Below are 17,268 nucleotides of genomic sequence, written 5' to 3'. Positions count from 1 at the left end.
AGCACCTCCGGGTGTGGCAGAAGTGCTGACGTCCAGGACTTCTCAGGTGCCCCCGGCGGTGACCATGGGCCACTATAGGGTTGAGCTTCCATGCTCCGTTCCCGTGGCCCCCATACCAACTAGGGCGGCTGCCCTCTCATGGTCCGGAAAAGTGTAGTCCCTCTCCCAGTCCTTCCAGGCATCCTGGCTGGGTTCCACCCCCAGCCGCTTACCACACTATCCATTTTTTTAACCTTATTTATCCAGCGATTACACAGTTGAAAAAAGCCAGAGACTATCCTGGGGCAACAGGTGTAAGGCAGGAACCAATGTTCAACTTTTTACAATAGTTTTACAAGCCTTGCCACTATTTAATTTTTGCTCAAAGACATTTTTCTTTTCTCTGGAATTCCTTTTTAAGTTGTGCTTTGTGCCTTTCACTAAGGGTATCAGTGTTAGGTCTACCGATACAATTGAAATGTATTGATTCAGTCTTATGCAGAAATTATATCACCATATGAGGTGTTCAAAAGACTGCTAAGCACCTAGTGTATTGAATTTATCAAAACCCATTGAAACTCCAGAACCTCTTATCACACATATACAGTATATGGTTCTTAGCATCAAACGGCAGATTTGAAAATTCACCTTAAGTATTACAGTGGAACCTCGGTTCATGACCATAATTCGTTCCAAAACTCTGGTCGTAACCCGATTTGGTTGTGACCCGAAGCAATTTCCCCCATAGGATTGTATGTAAATACAATTAATCCGTTCCAGACCATACGAACTGTATGTAAATATATATATTTTTTAAGTTTTTAAGCACAAATATAGTTAATTAAACAATAGAATGCACAGCGTAATAGTGAACTAAATGTAAAAACACTGAATAACACTGAGAAAACCTTGAACAACAGAGAAAACTAACACTGCAATAGTTCGCGCTATAGCGCTACGAACTGCTGGCTAAAAACACTTTTTTTTTTTTTTTAAATGAGTTTTAAGCACAGGGAAAAAAATGAACATTTGAAAAAAATCCGTAATTTAATAAACCACCAAGAAAAGTAGCATTGCAACAATGCACGCTACAAACCGATCGCTGTAAACAGAAGTGAAAACAAAATCAATCCCGGTGCATTCTTTAACTGCCTTCCTACCTTATGCGTCCAGCTCTCTCTCTCGGGCGCCTCTGCGCCACCGCCCCCCCCCCCCCCCTTCTCTGTCTCTGTCTCTCTCTCTGTGTGTGTCTCTTTCTCTCGTGTGTGTGCGTTTCTCTCTCTTGCACGCGCGCCTGTGTGTGTGTCTCTCTCTCTTGTGTGTGTGTGTGTGCGTCTCTCTCTCTTGCGCGCATGCCTGTGTGTGTGTGTGTATATGTGTGTGTCTGTCTCTCTCTCTCGTGCGCCTGTGTGTGTGTGTGTGTGTGTGTGTGTGTGCGCGTCTCTCTCTCTTGCGCGCGCGCCTGTGTGTGTATATGTGTGTGTCTCTCTCTCTTTCGTGTGTGTGTGCCTCTCTCCTGCGCCTGTGTGTGTGTGTGTGTCGCACGCTCTCTCTCTTGCTCGCTGCACAGGAAATGCACAGGGAGAGACTGAACACGTACAAACCGAAAGGGAAACTGGCTTGTTCGTATACCGAGTGTGTGGTCGTGAACAGATGCAAAAGTTTGGCAAACTTTTTGGTCGTAAACCGATTTGTATGTGTTCCAAGACGTTCATGAACCGAGGTTCCACTGTATCTGTGAACTACACATTTTTGTTTCATGTTAGGCGCATCTGAATGTACATACAGTACAATCTGTATTTTATAATTTGAGGAGTACTTCTTTTGAAGTCAATGGCATGAAAAAAACATCAGATGCACACTGACAAATTAATGCAATTAGAAATGACAACTTCCTAAAAAAAGAAAAAAAAAAAGATTTCAATACAGAAAAAATGAAAATGAAGAAAAAAAAACAGAAGGAAAGATGGGTACTTGTTTAAAAATAGGGTTATAAATTGTGTGAAAGCAAATCTCAAGCTTATTTGGAGATAGAAATCTTGTATTTGGAAACAGAAATATTTTCCCTCTTCTACTTATGGTGTTGCCCTTGAATATTCTCAGTGTTAGCAAGTAACACTGTAAGTTGTTAAATAGTCCACCGAAACCTACTACAGACTAGTCAGTAACTGGAAAGATGAAATATAGTTGACATATTATTAATGAAGAGCAAATAGAAAATAAATCCAGTCTAACTGGAGAGAGCAGTCAATTTTGAACCCAACAAAGACTATTTTATCAAAAAACCCTTACCTCTTTTTCCATAAAGTCAAACTCTGCAGCACAGGTATACATCATGGTATCAAAATCTTTGTAGCTTGTAAACTTAGACTTTATTAAATTACTTATGTGTGCCTGTGAGTAATAAACAAAAAACAGATCAATTGAGCTACATTTCATAAGCAACATCATTGAGACAGTAAACACAGCAGACATTCAGAGTTAACATATCTTTGAATTGGGGGATTGTTGTGATGGGGGGTGGTGGTGGTGGTGTTGTCAACATGATACTTGCTCTCTCTCAAATAAAACAATGTCAAACAGACTGCCTATTGTTTTCACTTCTATCATTGCAAAATTTTTTAGTATCCACACAAGATATTCCATTTTTTAAGGTGGTGACTCTTACTGACTTTAATTGTACTGCCGATGCCTCCTTCTGTCTGGTGTTCATACCAGCCCAACATAACATAACAGGTCGGTGTCCTGCATGTCTCGTTTTCCTCCTCAGCTCTTCCTGACACATTAATGATGCCATAAGGGGTCCTTTTTGCATACATGGTGCTTTCAATGTTTACTATGCTGGATTTTATTTTTTTCACATTCTAAAAATGTAGTTCTGAATTTATATTTCCATACGGATGCTACTCATACATGTTTGAATTAAATTACCTGTTCAGGGATCAGCTCTAATGAGTGGTTTAGGTTAGTCTCTAAACATCTTTTTCATATACAGTAAAACAAGTTTTGCACATTGGTCAGACATGTAAGCATGAATTTCCAACTGTTACTCTGTACACATCACAATACTACTACTCCTATTACTACTATATGTGGATGGTTGTCCATAATTTCTCTTCCAGTTCTCTTTTCAAATATGTTTGTCACTGAGCAATAACTGACAGCAACTGGAGTTTCATACCACTGCCAGGATTTCTTGTGGCATGTCAAGGCTGCATGGATATTCTGCTGCCTAACTGTCTTAACTTCATATCTGTTTTACATGCTGCCGACTTACAGAAACAATATGGGAACAGTTGTAAAAATTTCACAGATAAGCACAACATAGCATGGCAAATTGAAAAAAGTATTACCAGCAAGAGCAACCTGGTAAAAAGGAAATTAGGAAAATAAATAACATGGCCAAGATGAATGGAAAATGAAAATGTAACATGTGTTCTGGTTGTGTGAAATGACAAAAATGCTTTGACCAATGATGGAAAAGAAATGGAAGCAGTTGTTCAAGTGTAAAAAAATAACCATGGACATGGTGATGTATAATGTGGAAAAATCATGTGGAGTTACACATTTACAAAGAAAGCAGTGAGTTATAATTAAGTATAGGAAAGGAGGCATTGTGATGGGCAATAAATCAAATAATAATATTTAAAAAGAGAGTATCAATTAAAGACATATTTCAAACGTGCATAGGATGAGAGAAAGAACATCTGATAAAGGAATGGAAGAAAAGAAGATATTTATGGGAAAAGAGGAGTCATAAAGTACAACAACCAATAGCTATGAGTAAAGTCAGAAGACTTGACAGGTATTATGTGTGATGTAAATTGAAACATGGTGAAGGGAAAGTGTTACAGTGAATCCAAGGCGAGTGTGGGGTTTATTCCAAAACTAAACAGGATCAATGCAAAGAGTAAAAATTAATGAAGTGAAAAAGACTAATATACGGAGTTGTCTCAAGTAATGGAATAAAAAAATCCAAAAAATGAATGTTCTTATTCATTCATGCAAAAACACACAAGACTCACTTCCACATAATCCCTTACCATAAGTCATCATTCTAATTTTTAGAAAACAGAAATAAGAACTCTCAACTATACTTCCTGAAACCCAAGGTGGCATAAATGAAAATAAGGTAATAAAGATGCAGTGCTTGAATATAAAAAAAAAATACATACAATTCCAATAACTTACATCATCTGAAGTCCTGAGAAGAATGGACAGTAACATTTTCAAAATTATAGTTGATATCAACAAGATGATGCTCTGGGCAATCTATTGAAGAAAAATAAGTGAGAGACCGTCAAACAAATTAAAAAGTACTAAAAACCACAGCAATAAAACAAACCAATACATCTACTTATAGGACTGTGTTTAGCTCTAGCTCGATTAGCTTACTTTTGATCGACTAAAATTGGACACTAATAAATTATATTATATATTTATATATATATAAATAAATGAATGAATCCACTAAAGCTTGACACTATGTTTATATCATGTATTTCAACAGTGTATTAAGATGTTCAGTGCATATTTCATGGTGGCACAATGATTACTGGTAATACGAGGCAGCAGTGTTTGAATACTGACTCGTGGTGATCTCCATGATGTATTTTCATGTGTAACTATTGTTTACATCAGTGTCCATCTGAACATTTGCTTTTATAATTTTCGTAATTTCTAAGGTGCTCTGGTATGGATAGTAATATGTCTGTATATGATGGAAAGTATCTAGTGCCTCGGGTGAAAGCTTACACCTGCTGTTGTAAGGAAAGACTCTGCCAGATGCAGAACTGAATTAAAAATGGATATCCATACTGTATATAATGAGGATATCATTTTAAAGACATGGTTATTTTGGCTTAATGATTTGATAACTAGAACCAATTAAATATGTGACTAAAGATTTCACAGTACTTTATTAGTGTTTTGGCATCTGAAGGAAACAAGCACACACTCCTTTCACCATTAAATTATTATATCTGATTTTTCAGATGAATAAAACAATAACTCTGAAGATTAGAGGGCACATTTAATTTGTGAAGGTTTCTTTAAAAACATCAGCTTGTGTTTTATTGTAAGACATGAAGATCTAACAAATGTGAATACAATCTGGTGGTAAAAATACATTATTTATGAGGTGAAGTTCTACATCATCGTCTCTTTTGTCATTTTCTTTGCAAGTCATATGTGCTTAGTTTTACTTACCCACAATAGAAAGCCCTCCTTGTAGTACTGAATGAGTTTAGATTTCAGTGCAATTATACCCTAAAACAAAGAATAGATAGAATGATTCACCACTAAAATGGATTTTTATATTATTTTTCTCCTCAGACTTTGGAGAAATGAGACCAAATGATGTAAACAGAACCCTGCCTTCCCTAAGAAGTCTCATCTGGTTATCAGTTGTTAAAGGCTTAAAAGGTAGATGCTCAAATTCTGAGTACAGCAGCCCTCACCAGTACACTCTGAGAATTTTTAAAAATGATGCCTCAGACATAATTTTAACCACAACAGAGTAGAACTGAAGAAAACAGAGGAAAAAAAACCCACTAATGTGGAAAAATTCTATAAATGAGGACTGAAAAAACAATATATTCAGACTTGTATTGTGTCATGATGTTGTAGAATAGCTTACTGTCACCCAATCATGACCAAAATACAGTCATTTCAAAAAGTTAGTACATACCATGGAAACTGTTAAATTTCTCAACATATAGATCTGTACGTAAACAGTACCTACAGATACAAGTGATATACTTGAATAAAAAACAGAAAGAAAAAATTCCTTTTTAGTTATTTATTCAACAAGAATGTCAATAGGTGTTAACAGTGTACTGGGGTTAAAGTAAGTACATCCTAGGCCTCAGAAACTGGTATTTCCGCCTTTAGCAGAAATTTTGCATAACTGCCCACCAGTCTCTGACACAATGAAATTTATTGACCACTCCTCCATACAAAATTCTTTAAGTTGCAAAATGTTTGTGCATTTTATTGCATGTTTTGTCCATTTCAAATCCCCCACAACATTTAAGTGGGATTCAAATCAAGGCTTTTACAAGGCCTGTCCACAACCCTGTCTTTCTTCTTTTTGTGTTTGCTAGTGTGCTTCTGATCATTATCGTTTTTAAAGGTCCATTTCTGGTTCAACTTCATCTTTCAGACTGATGGACTCACTTTCTCTACAAGCTCACTTTGATATAATGCACAATTCATAAACTGCCTTGATGGTTGTAAGGAGGCAGGAAAATAACCCCAAACCATAACATTCCCACCAACATGCTTCACAGGTAGTATACGGAAATGCTGTCTTTGGTTTGCACCACACAGAATGCCTGGTTTTTGCCTATATGATCAATGGAAAACTGTAGTCTTGCTCTAATGTTCTTTTTGGACAGCAAAGGCTCCTTCCCGGCACACTTTGCATGCAGGTCAAAATTATACAATCTCTCTCAGATTGTGATGCATGCACTTTGACTCCCACTTTTGCAAATTACCTGCAGATCCTGCAATGCAATTTTGGGGTTCTTGGAGATTTCTTTTAGTATTAAATCATTAGCTCTTTGGATGAATTTACGGAGTTGGCCAGTCCTCAACAAATTAGCAATCTTTTGAAAACTATTCCACTTAGGGATGATTTTCCGTACAGTGGAATACTTGATTTCAAATAATTTCGCAAACTTTATAAATCCCATGCCAGACTCATAGGCATCCACAACCTTCTTTCCGAATAGCAACGAAAACACCAGACCCTAGATATCGCCAGCTTAAATAACACGGGTTCCACCTGCATTATCTCTAAGGAGGTTCTAATCATTGGAACTTGATATGGAGCACCTGATTTAAATTTTATAGATTTGAAGTGGTGATAAAAGTCAAGGTGTACTAACTTTTTAAATGTGACAAAACTGCATTTTTGTTAATATAGACTATATGAATGAATCCACTATGTAAATTGTATGTGCCATTCATTCAAACCTTTACCTGTAGGCACTGTTTGCATGAAAATCTAATGTTTGCCTGTTCAAACAAGTAGAGAAAGTAAACACTTCTCATGGGATGTGCTTACTTTTTCATGTGACTATTGCTTGTATTCACTTCTGGCATTATTATTTAAAATAACTGCAAGTGACAGGTAGCGACCTAAAGTAGATCGATGTTTCATAGAAATAAAACTGAGACTTGCATAAGCAATAGTGCACCAGAAACTCAACATGTGCCAAAGCATTTATCTAAAATAATTTTCTGTTTACAGGGTGAAAAAATGACTGACTATGCATATAATTTAGCAAGTGTGTACAAAAGAAGCAAACTGAAAACAAAAATAGCAACAACAAACCAATTAAACTTCATTGAGGATAAAAAAATAGTGAGTACTATTATGGACAGAGCTAGTCAATAAGCTTTAACAAATTAGGTTCTCTTACCCCCATTGACACCAGTGAAGAAGCATAAAAAGAAGTCAACAACATAGAGTTTCCAAACATAAGGACAAAACATAGCAAAAGTGAAGCCTGCAAGACAAAAATGATGGTCAGAAACACATCTTTCTTAATTTTGCCTTTGAATGTATTACCAAGTGCTTGTCATATAGATCTGGATGAATGAGAAGCTGCCATGAGAAATTAAAGAGACAAGATACACAAATCACTACCATGAACACTATTTCTGCATGGAGGATACAGCTTTATTTTAAATTTGTCCTATGTAATTTGGGAAGCTGGAGAAGTTTGTAGGGTACATAGTGACCCTGAAAACATGCACAATAACAGATTTAAAAACTGCTAGCTTAAGTCTCAGATTTCACCAAATATCATCAATGTCTGTATGTTTCTCTCATGTTGAGTATTTTTTCCTTATTTATGTTACACACCAATGTCATTCTGTCATTAGTTCTGCTGCTTTAATGCAATCATACAATTAGATTTTGTACATTAAATTTTTGGGTCATTTTGTTTGGTCATGGTCATTCTGTTATACATTGCATTTAATTCTGATTTTCTGTATTTGTTTTACTTTCATTCAGTCTTTAATCATTACAATACAAGAGTTTCAGGATGGTTGTTTATACAGTTTCATTTAAATTTGTGTTCTGATTTAAATTACTGTAAAAATTTGTTTTTGTTAGTCCATTGCATTTGTTGCTTTTGTTCTTTTCATTTTACTAGCTTTTTCCAATTATCTATATTCTTCATCTTTTGTTTTGTTCCAATTAAACATTTAAATTGTCATTACATTTTTTGCATTTATGCTTTATATATTTAAACATCTCTGCCTTTTCCCCACATATACCTTTTTGAATTCCTGCATATTACCTATGTATTTATATTTTCATAAGCAGGTACAGTCAATTCTCATTATCTGCAGGGGTTACATCCCTGAAAAAACACTTATACTGAAGCATTGATCCTAAGGGAAAAATAGGGTTAGGTTCTGATGGGATGCTGGCTCAGGAAGAGGACTGGCAGGGGGTAATGATCTTTCTACATGTTCACCTATGGAAACCTTGTAATGACTTACTTCCTCTATAGTCAATTTTGATTGTCTTCTAGACACTCTGCCACAGACTGTGAGCAACTGCAGTGAGGATAATCTGAAGACTTCACTAAACCATCCAATTGGTAATGGCGGTGTGTACAAAGGGCAGGGACTTTATCAGTATGAGCCAATGACCTGCATCTACTGGGAATTCTTGTTCATGGGGGACAATTGCAAACCCAAGTCCCTATTATGAATGGGGTTCAATGACATGTCTTAATTTTTTGTCTGTCCAAGTCTTTTTCCTCTTCTGCATGGCTGAAAAGAAAAAGAAAAAAAAAAAAACTTTCCCGATGTCTAGACCTGCCCTCAGCGAGGACATTATCAATGAACGGACATGATTAGATCACAGGTGTCACAAAATGTGCTACACTTTATAATAGCGGATAAGCGAATCCTCAGGGCTGGAATCCGCAGATAACAAGGATTTACTGTTTTTCCTAGTGTCTTGACAGGTTTTTGCCTGAATTTTGGGAAAAGCAACAAATATATGAAAGATGAATAGAATCAGAAACAACTGCCCTGTCTTGGTTGGCAGTCAGTACAGAAAAGAACGGAACAAGAAGGACTGAATATATTCTTCTCAAATGAAAGCTTTCTTTCTTAATTTAAAACTACAGGCAACATTTCAACAAATTCCATTTCTTCCATTAAGACCTTGCAAAGTTCAGAACCACTAAAAATTGGCTGGGATTATTACAATAATAAAAACAGAAACACTTCCTGTGAATTCTGACACTCCCAATCATACCAGCTATTACCAATAAAAACATAATTTCCAAATGAATATATGGAAACATTTCTGCTGAATCAACAAAATTTATAAACAGAAATCATCCCTTTCTAAACTTACCCACAAAGGCAATTCGCAGGTATCTGAGAATGTGAATACTGTACTAATGTTCATCTTTTTGTCCGCAATTGCAAGCATCAGATGGCACAAAGTAATGCACAAAAGAAACTAACACAAGTATTTACCATGTGGGCATACAAAAGGTGCTGCAGTCTGTCAGATTCAAGGTAGCCAATGATGTAAGCAGCAAATAATGATGCAACCTGAAAAACAGTAAGTTAAGATGAGAGTGACGGAGACTATTCAAGGCTTGCATAAATACTGTTCTTCCAAAGCTGGGATGTGAAAAAAAAGCATTAGCATTTTCTAACACTATTCCTACCCTAGCAGCAATCAAATTTTAAAATCTTAAAATTAAGGTCCAATCCAAGGAAACAATTAAATGGCTGATGCATTAAACTTAGATGAACTATAATCTAATCGCTCTAAAACACAGTAAGAAAAAGTAACTAAACCAAACACCTGTGACTTTATCACTGTACGATTCCATTAGGTCTACATTTTAAAAAAGAACAGTGAAGAGTTACCAGAGAGCTGGGAAGCTACAGCAGATGTAGTAAGGGTGACAGCAAGAAGGGTGATTGGCGTGACATCTGGAAAGTGGAAGGAGGAAAAGGAAACCTGGTGGTGGAATGAGGAAATACAGGAGAGTATACAGAGGAAGAGGATGGCAAAGAAGAAGTGGGATAGTCAGAGAGGTGGCGAAGGCTAAAGAAAAGGCGTATGATGAGTTGTATGAGAGGTTGGACACTAAGGAGGGAGAAAAGGACCTGTACCGATTGGCTAGACAGAGGGACCGAGCTGGGAAAGATGTGCAGCAGGTTAGGGTGATAAAGGATAAAGATGGAAATGTACTCACAAGCGAGGAGAGTGTGTTGAGCAGATGGAAAGAGTACTTTGAGAGGCTGATGAACGAAGAGAACGAGAGAGAGTTGGATGATGTAGAGATAGTGAATCAGGAAGTGCAACAGATTAGCAAGGAAGAAGTAAGGACAGCTATGAAGAGGATGAAAAATGGAAAGGCCATTGGTCCAGATGACATACATATGGAAGCATGGAGATGTTTAGGACAGAAGGCAGTGGAGTTTTTAACCAGATTGTTTAATGGAATCTTGGAAAGTGAGAGGATGCCTGAGGAGTGGAGAAGAAGTGTACTGGTGCCGATATTTAAGAATAAGGGGGGGGGGGGGGGTGTGCAGAATTGCAGGAACTACAGGGGAATAAAATTGATGAGCCACAGCATGAAGTTATGGGAAAGAGTAGTGGAAGCTAGGTTAAGAAGTGAGGTGATGATTAGTGAGCAGCAGTATGGTTTCATGCCAAGAAAGAGCACCACAGATGCAATGTTTGCTCTGAGGATCTTGATGGAGAAGTAAGGCCAGAATGAGTTGCATTGTGTCTTTGTGGACCTGGAGAAAGCATATGATAGGGTGTCTCGAGATGAGCTGTAGTATTGTATGAGGAAGTTGGGAGTGGCAGAGAAGTACGTAAAAGTTGTAGAGGATATGTACGAGGGAAGTGTGACAGTGGTGAGGTCTGCAGTAGGAGTGACGAATGCATTCAAGGTGGAGGTGGGATTACATCAGGGATTGGCTCTGAGCCCTTTCTTATTTGCAATGGTGATGGACAGGTTGACAGACGAGATTAGACAGGAGTCCCCGTGGATTATGATGTTTGCTGATGACACTGTGATCTGTAGCGATAGTAGGGAGCAGGTTGAGGAGACCCTGGAGAGGTGGAGATATGCTCTAGAGAGGAGAGGAATGAAGGTCAGTAGGAACAAGACAGAATACATGTGTGTAAATGAGAGGGAGGTCAGTGGAACGGTGAGGATGCAGGGAGTAGAGTTGGCGAAGGTGGATGAGTTTAAATACTTGGGATCAACAGTACAGAGTAATGGGGATTGTGGAAGAGAGATGAATAAGAGAGTGCAGGCAGGGTGGAATGGGTGGAGAAGAGTGACAGGAGTGATTTGTGACAGACGGGTATCAGCAAGAGTGAAAGGGAAGGTCTATAGGACAGTAGTGAGACCAGCTATGTTATATGGGTTGGAGACGGTGGCACTGACCAGAAAGCAGGAGACAGAGCTGGAGGTAGCAGAGTTAAAGATGCTAAGATTTGCACTGGGTGTGATGAGGATGGATAGGATTAGAAATGAGTACATTAGAGGGTCAGCTCAAGTTGGACGGTTGGGAGACAAAGTCAGAGAGGCGAGATTGCATTGGTTTAGACATGTGCAGAGGAGAGATGCCGAGTATATTGGGAGAAGGATGCTAAGGATAGAGCTGCCAGGGAAGAGGAAAAGAGGAAGGCCTAAGCGAAGGTTTATGGATGTGGTGAGAGAGGACATGCAAGTGATGGGTGTAATAGAACAAGATGCAGAGGACAGAAAGATATGGAAGAAGATGACCTGCTGTGGCAACCCCTAACGGGAGCAGCCGAAAGAAGAACCACCAGGATTTGCAAAGGTTTGGGATGGGGAGATATCAAAGTACATCACATGGATGAGCAGAAGATCTACCTAGAAAATCACCCACATCACGATCTCTCTCTGTAATTAGGCAAAGCTACCTTACTTCACCTATACTTTTTGTATGTTGAGTGCATCATGCAGTCCAGAGATCAGACAAGACAAAGAAGAAGCCAAGTGCTCACACTATATGGATTGTTGATGTGCATTGTTCCTGTTCCAAAGAAGGCAGATGCTTTTTCACCTAATGACTACAGACTAGTGGCATTTGCGTCTCACATCATGAAGACCTTTGAGGGACTAGTCCTGGACTATATGAGTTGTCTTGTGATAGACCACCTGGATCCACTGCAGTATGCCTATCGGAAAAATATTGGAGTGGAGTGCAGGATGCACTTATCCATCTGCTCCACAAGGCTTATTCTCACCTGAAAAAAGTTGGAAGCCCTGTGAGGATTATGTTTTTTGAATCCTGATTTCTCCAGTGTGCTCAATACCATACAGCCATCTTGGTTAAGGGGTAAGCTCAGATATATGCAGGTTGATAAGCCTATGGCGTCCTTGATAATAGACTACCTGTGTGATATTCAAAGACTGTTTTTCTGATATGGATTTGAACATCACTGGAGCACCTTAAGGAACAGTCCTGTCTCCTTTTCTCTTCACTCTGTACACCTCAGACTATAAATACAACACAAGGACATGTCACTTGCAGAAATTTTCATGATTCTGCACTTATGAGGTATATCAATAAGGGGGAGTATAGGAGTCAGGTGGTGAACTTAGTTTCTTGGTACAAACAGAACTGTCTGCAACTTAACATCAGCAAAACTAAGACACTGGTATTGACTTTCAATGCACCAAAAAGCCTCTATGTCCACTCACCATTCAGGGAGTGGATATTGAAGTGGTGAACTCCTACAAGTACTTGGGGTTCCACATCAATGACAGGCTGGATCAGTCTTATAACACAGAGGAACTATAAGAAAGGGCAGAGCAGGGTCTTTTTTCTTAGAAGACAGCTTTTCTTTGGTGTACTTGGCTATTAACGTCAATTCGAGAGATGCCCACCAAATCAACAAGCTAATTAAAAGGGCTGACACAGTTAGGGGACACATTCTTGACACCCTGGAGGTAGTACCAAAGAACACAATTAAAAAGAAAAAAAAAACTGAGTATCATTATGAATGATGCTGCACATCTTCTCTATATCACACTAAGACTGAGGACTTTCACCCAACAAATTATTCAGCAGAAGTGTGTCACGAAACACTACTGGGGCTCTTTTATTCCAACAGAAATACACCTGCATAATGCCTGACAGTGACTGTGAAGGCCAAGTTAGATTTTTTTTTCTTTTATATTTTATTTGTGGTGTGTGTTCAGACCACATTATAAACACATATTTATCTATCTATGTACAGTAGTTACATTTTTTTAAAGAACTGTTAAAAATGCCAAATTTCCTTCTGGGGACAAGTAAAGTTCTATCTATCACACAGGAAGAAACAACAACACACATATTCTGGAAATGCCCTGTTGCAAAGGCAGAGCTGGATATCCTGGAACTAGAACTTTGAGACAGTGTGTACCATGGAATAATCTTCTGGTACTTTATAGACTGTTTCCTGGCACCTACACACATCTGTAGCACCTCAAGAAGGCTTGGCACCTCATGTGCTGCATAAAGGGGATTCAGGATTGTCACAGGTGCACCAGGAGCCTGTTTCGGGATTAGTTTATCTGTGATCCTGCACAGTCTAAGGAATGTAGCAGCAAAACCCTGCATTTTTTTCAAGACAAAAATTAATAAAAAGGACATGGTTATTACTAATTTCATTAAAATGTCAGTTGATGTATTATATCACTGCAATGGATAGTGTAAATATTAGGATTAGGCATTTTGATTAAACTTGAATTATAATGTCCAAATGTGGCAGAGTGTTAACTTTGAAAGGAACATGGGCTGTGGTTGCCTGTAACATCAGCCAAAGTGTAATTATTATTTTTTTGTGGTTGACCAGAGATCTGTTCGTTAACACTTAAATATCAAAATTAGTTAGAACATGACTCCCTACCAAATAATGCTTAGGAACAGAAAACAAACTATAAACTTTTGACAAAACATCAGTGTATGTAAACTGCTCCACTTTCTAAAGACCCAGTTACATCCTTTGCATTTTGCGTTATTTGTTGAAGAAAAAAAAAAGTTATTTTTGTTCATATTGATACTGTATTCTAAACAAAGAAACGGAGTAGTGTATTTTATGTGACAAATATGCTCTTTGAAGATAAATGAAAAATCATTGCTTTCTACTACCAATATGAAGATTCAAGGTACATGATGGAAACTGATAGTAAATGTAACTAAACCACATATCAAATGATAAAACCTATCATACACAAAAGCAACACTGAATTGGTAAGAAAAATTAGTGGAATAATAAACAAAAAAAAAAAAAAAAATAAAAAAAAAAAAATACAGAAATATGTATATGAAAATTAAAACTGAAGTGACCTGGCTCATTAGTCTCTGACTTCATTAAAACGATCATTGTTAGAACACCAAGGCCAATTCTGTATACAGTGCTACAAGAATAGTTTCATAGCCACACACACACACGTCCTAATGTTTCACTGCAAGCAAATCTATTTTTTTTTAACTTTTTGCTAAATTTGTTGCTCCTTATTTTTCTGTCTTAAAATGTGTGTTTGATGCGAGTTTCACTATAATACTACTTAAAGTATATGTTGATAGTAATTGAAAACTTATGTGGGAAAACTAAACTGTAGTAAATTGTTCCTTACTTCTTATCTGGCTGTCTTAATATGCTATACTATATATACACAAAGTTCAATTTTATCTTGTTGCATACAAACTATATGCTCTTATATGATGCAATATAAATTACTGATATAATTTGATACAGAACGAAAAAAATGTGCCCCTAATATTTCAACTCATCACCTGGAGTTTTCATATCTGCCAACAGCCACTATTCTTATGATACAAACATTTAAAGAATAAATCAATGATGAAACAAACAACAATCTGCCTCTTACGCAAGGTATCAAATTTCACATCTAATTACACATACCAGCCATCCAAGGAATTTACCACTAAATTACTGGTTTATTGTCATCTATAAACAGAACTGGAACGGAGTATCCTGGGAAACTTGATCCAGCAACATGCCAGTTTCAGACCTAGGTATGATTTGCCAGGTCTGCTTGTGTACAGACAAAGATGTAAAATTTTGGATCAAGCACACTAAATATCACTTAAGATATGTTGAACAATGAACTAATCATAAGAGACTCAGATCAGTCAAGAGATTATTTTCTATAACAACTGCAAAAGATTATCTGATTTCCCCCCCAAAGTTAGCTATATAAAAAATGTGAAAATTATACAGCATGTAAAACAAAGGAATGATTCTTCATCAAATTCAGAAAAAAAGCCATTGGCCAGTTACTGCTAGACTAGATTATAACAACATATACTTTTTTTTTTTTTTTTATTACTATTTTTCATATTAAAGAACTGGAAGTATTTTCTGTCAGACAAAGAACCACATGTTCAGGGGACAATAAAGAACAGTCAAGTGGACAGCCTTGTTCTTTTGCAGTATTAATTGAGTTTAGTGTAATGTTTACAAACACTAAAAATATAGCAGCATACATCTTCAAAATCTTGCTGCTTTGTATAGGGTTCTATTTTTTTTTTAAATTTGCGTTCCCATTCATCTTTTAGACTGAAACAAAAAAAATTACTCACAGTGCATCCGGAAAGTATTCACAGTGCATCACTTTTTCCACATTTTGTTATGCTGCATCCTTATTCCAAAATGGATTAAACTCATTTTTTTCCTCAGAATTCTACACACAACACCCCATAATGACAACATGAAAAAAGTTTACCTGAGATTTTTGCAAATTTATTACAAATAAAAAAACTGAGAAATCACATGTACATAAGTATTCACAGCCTTTGCTCAATACTTTGTTGATGCACCTTTGGCAGAAATTACTGCCTCAAGTCTTTTTGAATATGATGCCACAAGCTTGGCACACCTATCCTTGGCCAGTTTTGCCCATTCCTCTTTGCAGCACCTCTCAAGCTCCATCAGGTTGGATGGGAAGCGTCGGTGCACAGCCATTTTAAGATCTCTCCAGAGATGTTCAATCGGATTCAAATCTGGGCCACTCAAGGACATTCACAGAGTTGTCCTGAAGCCACTCCTTTGATATCTTGGCTGTGTGCTTAGGGTCATTGTCCTGCTGAAAGATGAACCGTCGCCCCAGTCTGAGGTCAAGAGCACTCTGGAGCAGGTTTTCATCCAGGATGTCTCTGTACATTGCTGCAGTCATCTTTCCCTTTATCCTGACTAGTCTCCCAGTTCCTGCCGCTGAAAAACATCCCCACAGCATGACGCTGCCACCATCATACTTCACTGTTTCCCCCAAATGTGACGCCTGGCATTCACACCAAAGAGTTCAATCTTTGTCTCATCAGACCAGAGAATTTTGTTTCTCATGGTCTGAGAGTCCTTCAGGTGCCTTTTGGCAAACTCGAGGTGGGCTGCCATGTGCCTTTTACTAAGGAGTGGCTTCCGTCTGGCCACTCTACCATACAGGCCTGATTGGTGGATTGCTGCAGAGATGGTTGTCCTTCTGGAAGGTTGTTCTCTCTCCACAGAGGACCTCTGGAGCTCTGACAGAGTGACCAACGGGTTCTTGGTCACCTCCCTGACTAAGTTTAGATGGCCGGCCTGCTCTAGGAAGAGTCCTGGTGGTTTCGAACTTCTTCCACTTACAGATGATGGAGGCCACTGTGCTTATTGGGACCTTCAAAGCAGCAGAAATGTTTCTGTAACCTTCCCCAGATTTGTGCCTCGAGACAATCCTGTCTCGGAGGTCTACAGACAATTCCTTTGACTTCATGCTTGGTTTGTGCTCTGACATGAACTGTCAACTGTGGGACCTTATATAGACAGGTGTGTGCCTTTCCAAATCATGTCCAACCAACTGAATTTACCACAGGTGAACTCCAATTAAGCTGCAGAAACATCTCAAGGATGACCAGGGGAAACAGGATGCACCTGAGCTTAATTTTGAGCTTTATGGCAAAGGCTGTGAATACTTATGTACATGTGCTTTCTCAATTTTTGTATTTTTAATAAATTTGCAAAAACCTCAAGTAAACGTTTTTCATGTTGTCATTATGGGGTGTTGTGTGTAGAATTCTGAGGAAAAAAATGAATTTAATCAATTTTGGAATAAGGCTGTAACATAACAAAATGTGGAAAAACTGATGCGCTGTGAATACTTTCTGGATGCACTGTATTTGTCCAAACAGTAGTAGTAATAGAATAAACAGTATTGCAGCTTACTAGGGTGTTCGTTAGAACCAATAACTGAAACTGAA

General features: G+C 37.8%; 1 protein-coding gene across 1 annotated transcript in view; it reads right to left on the bottom strand.

Annotated features, from left to right (window-relative positions):
* Positions 1-17,268, bottom strand: part of dpy19l1l (dpy-19-like 1, like (H. sapiens)) — a 66,543-nt gene that overhangs the window by 21,916 nt on the left and 27,359 nt on the right. The window contains exons 10-14 of the mRNA XM_028817503.2: positions 9,496-9,573; positions 7,407-7,493; positions 5,188-5,247; positions 4,171-4,251; positions 2,272-2,373 (exon numbers count right to left, since the gene is read on the bottom strand). Coding sequence (XP_028673336.1) covers positions 2,272-2,373; positions 4,171-4,251; positions 5,188-5,247; positions 7,407-7,493; positions 9,496-9,573 — 408 coding nt within the window. The remainder of the gene's footprint in view (positions 1-2,271; positions 2,374-4,170; positions 4,252-5,187; positions 5,248-7,406; positions 7,494-9,495; positions 9,574-17,268) is intronic.

This window comes from Erpetoichthys calabaricus, chromosome 13 (assembly GCF_900747795.2).
Source record: "Erpetoichthys calabaricus chromosome 13, fErpCal1.3, whole genome shotgun sequence".
Lineage (NCBI taxonomy): Eukaryota > Metazoa > Chordata > Cladistia > Polypteriformes > Polypteridae > Erpetoichthys > Erpetoichthys calabaricus.
Note: the sequence above shows the minus strand (reverse complement) of the source record. Positions and strands in the feature narration are given on the sequence as shown.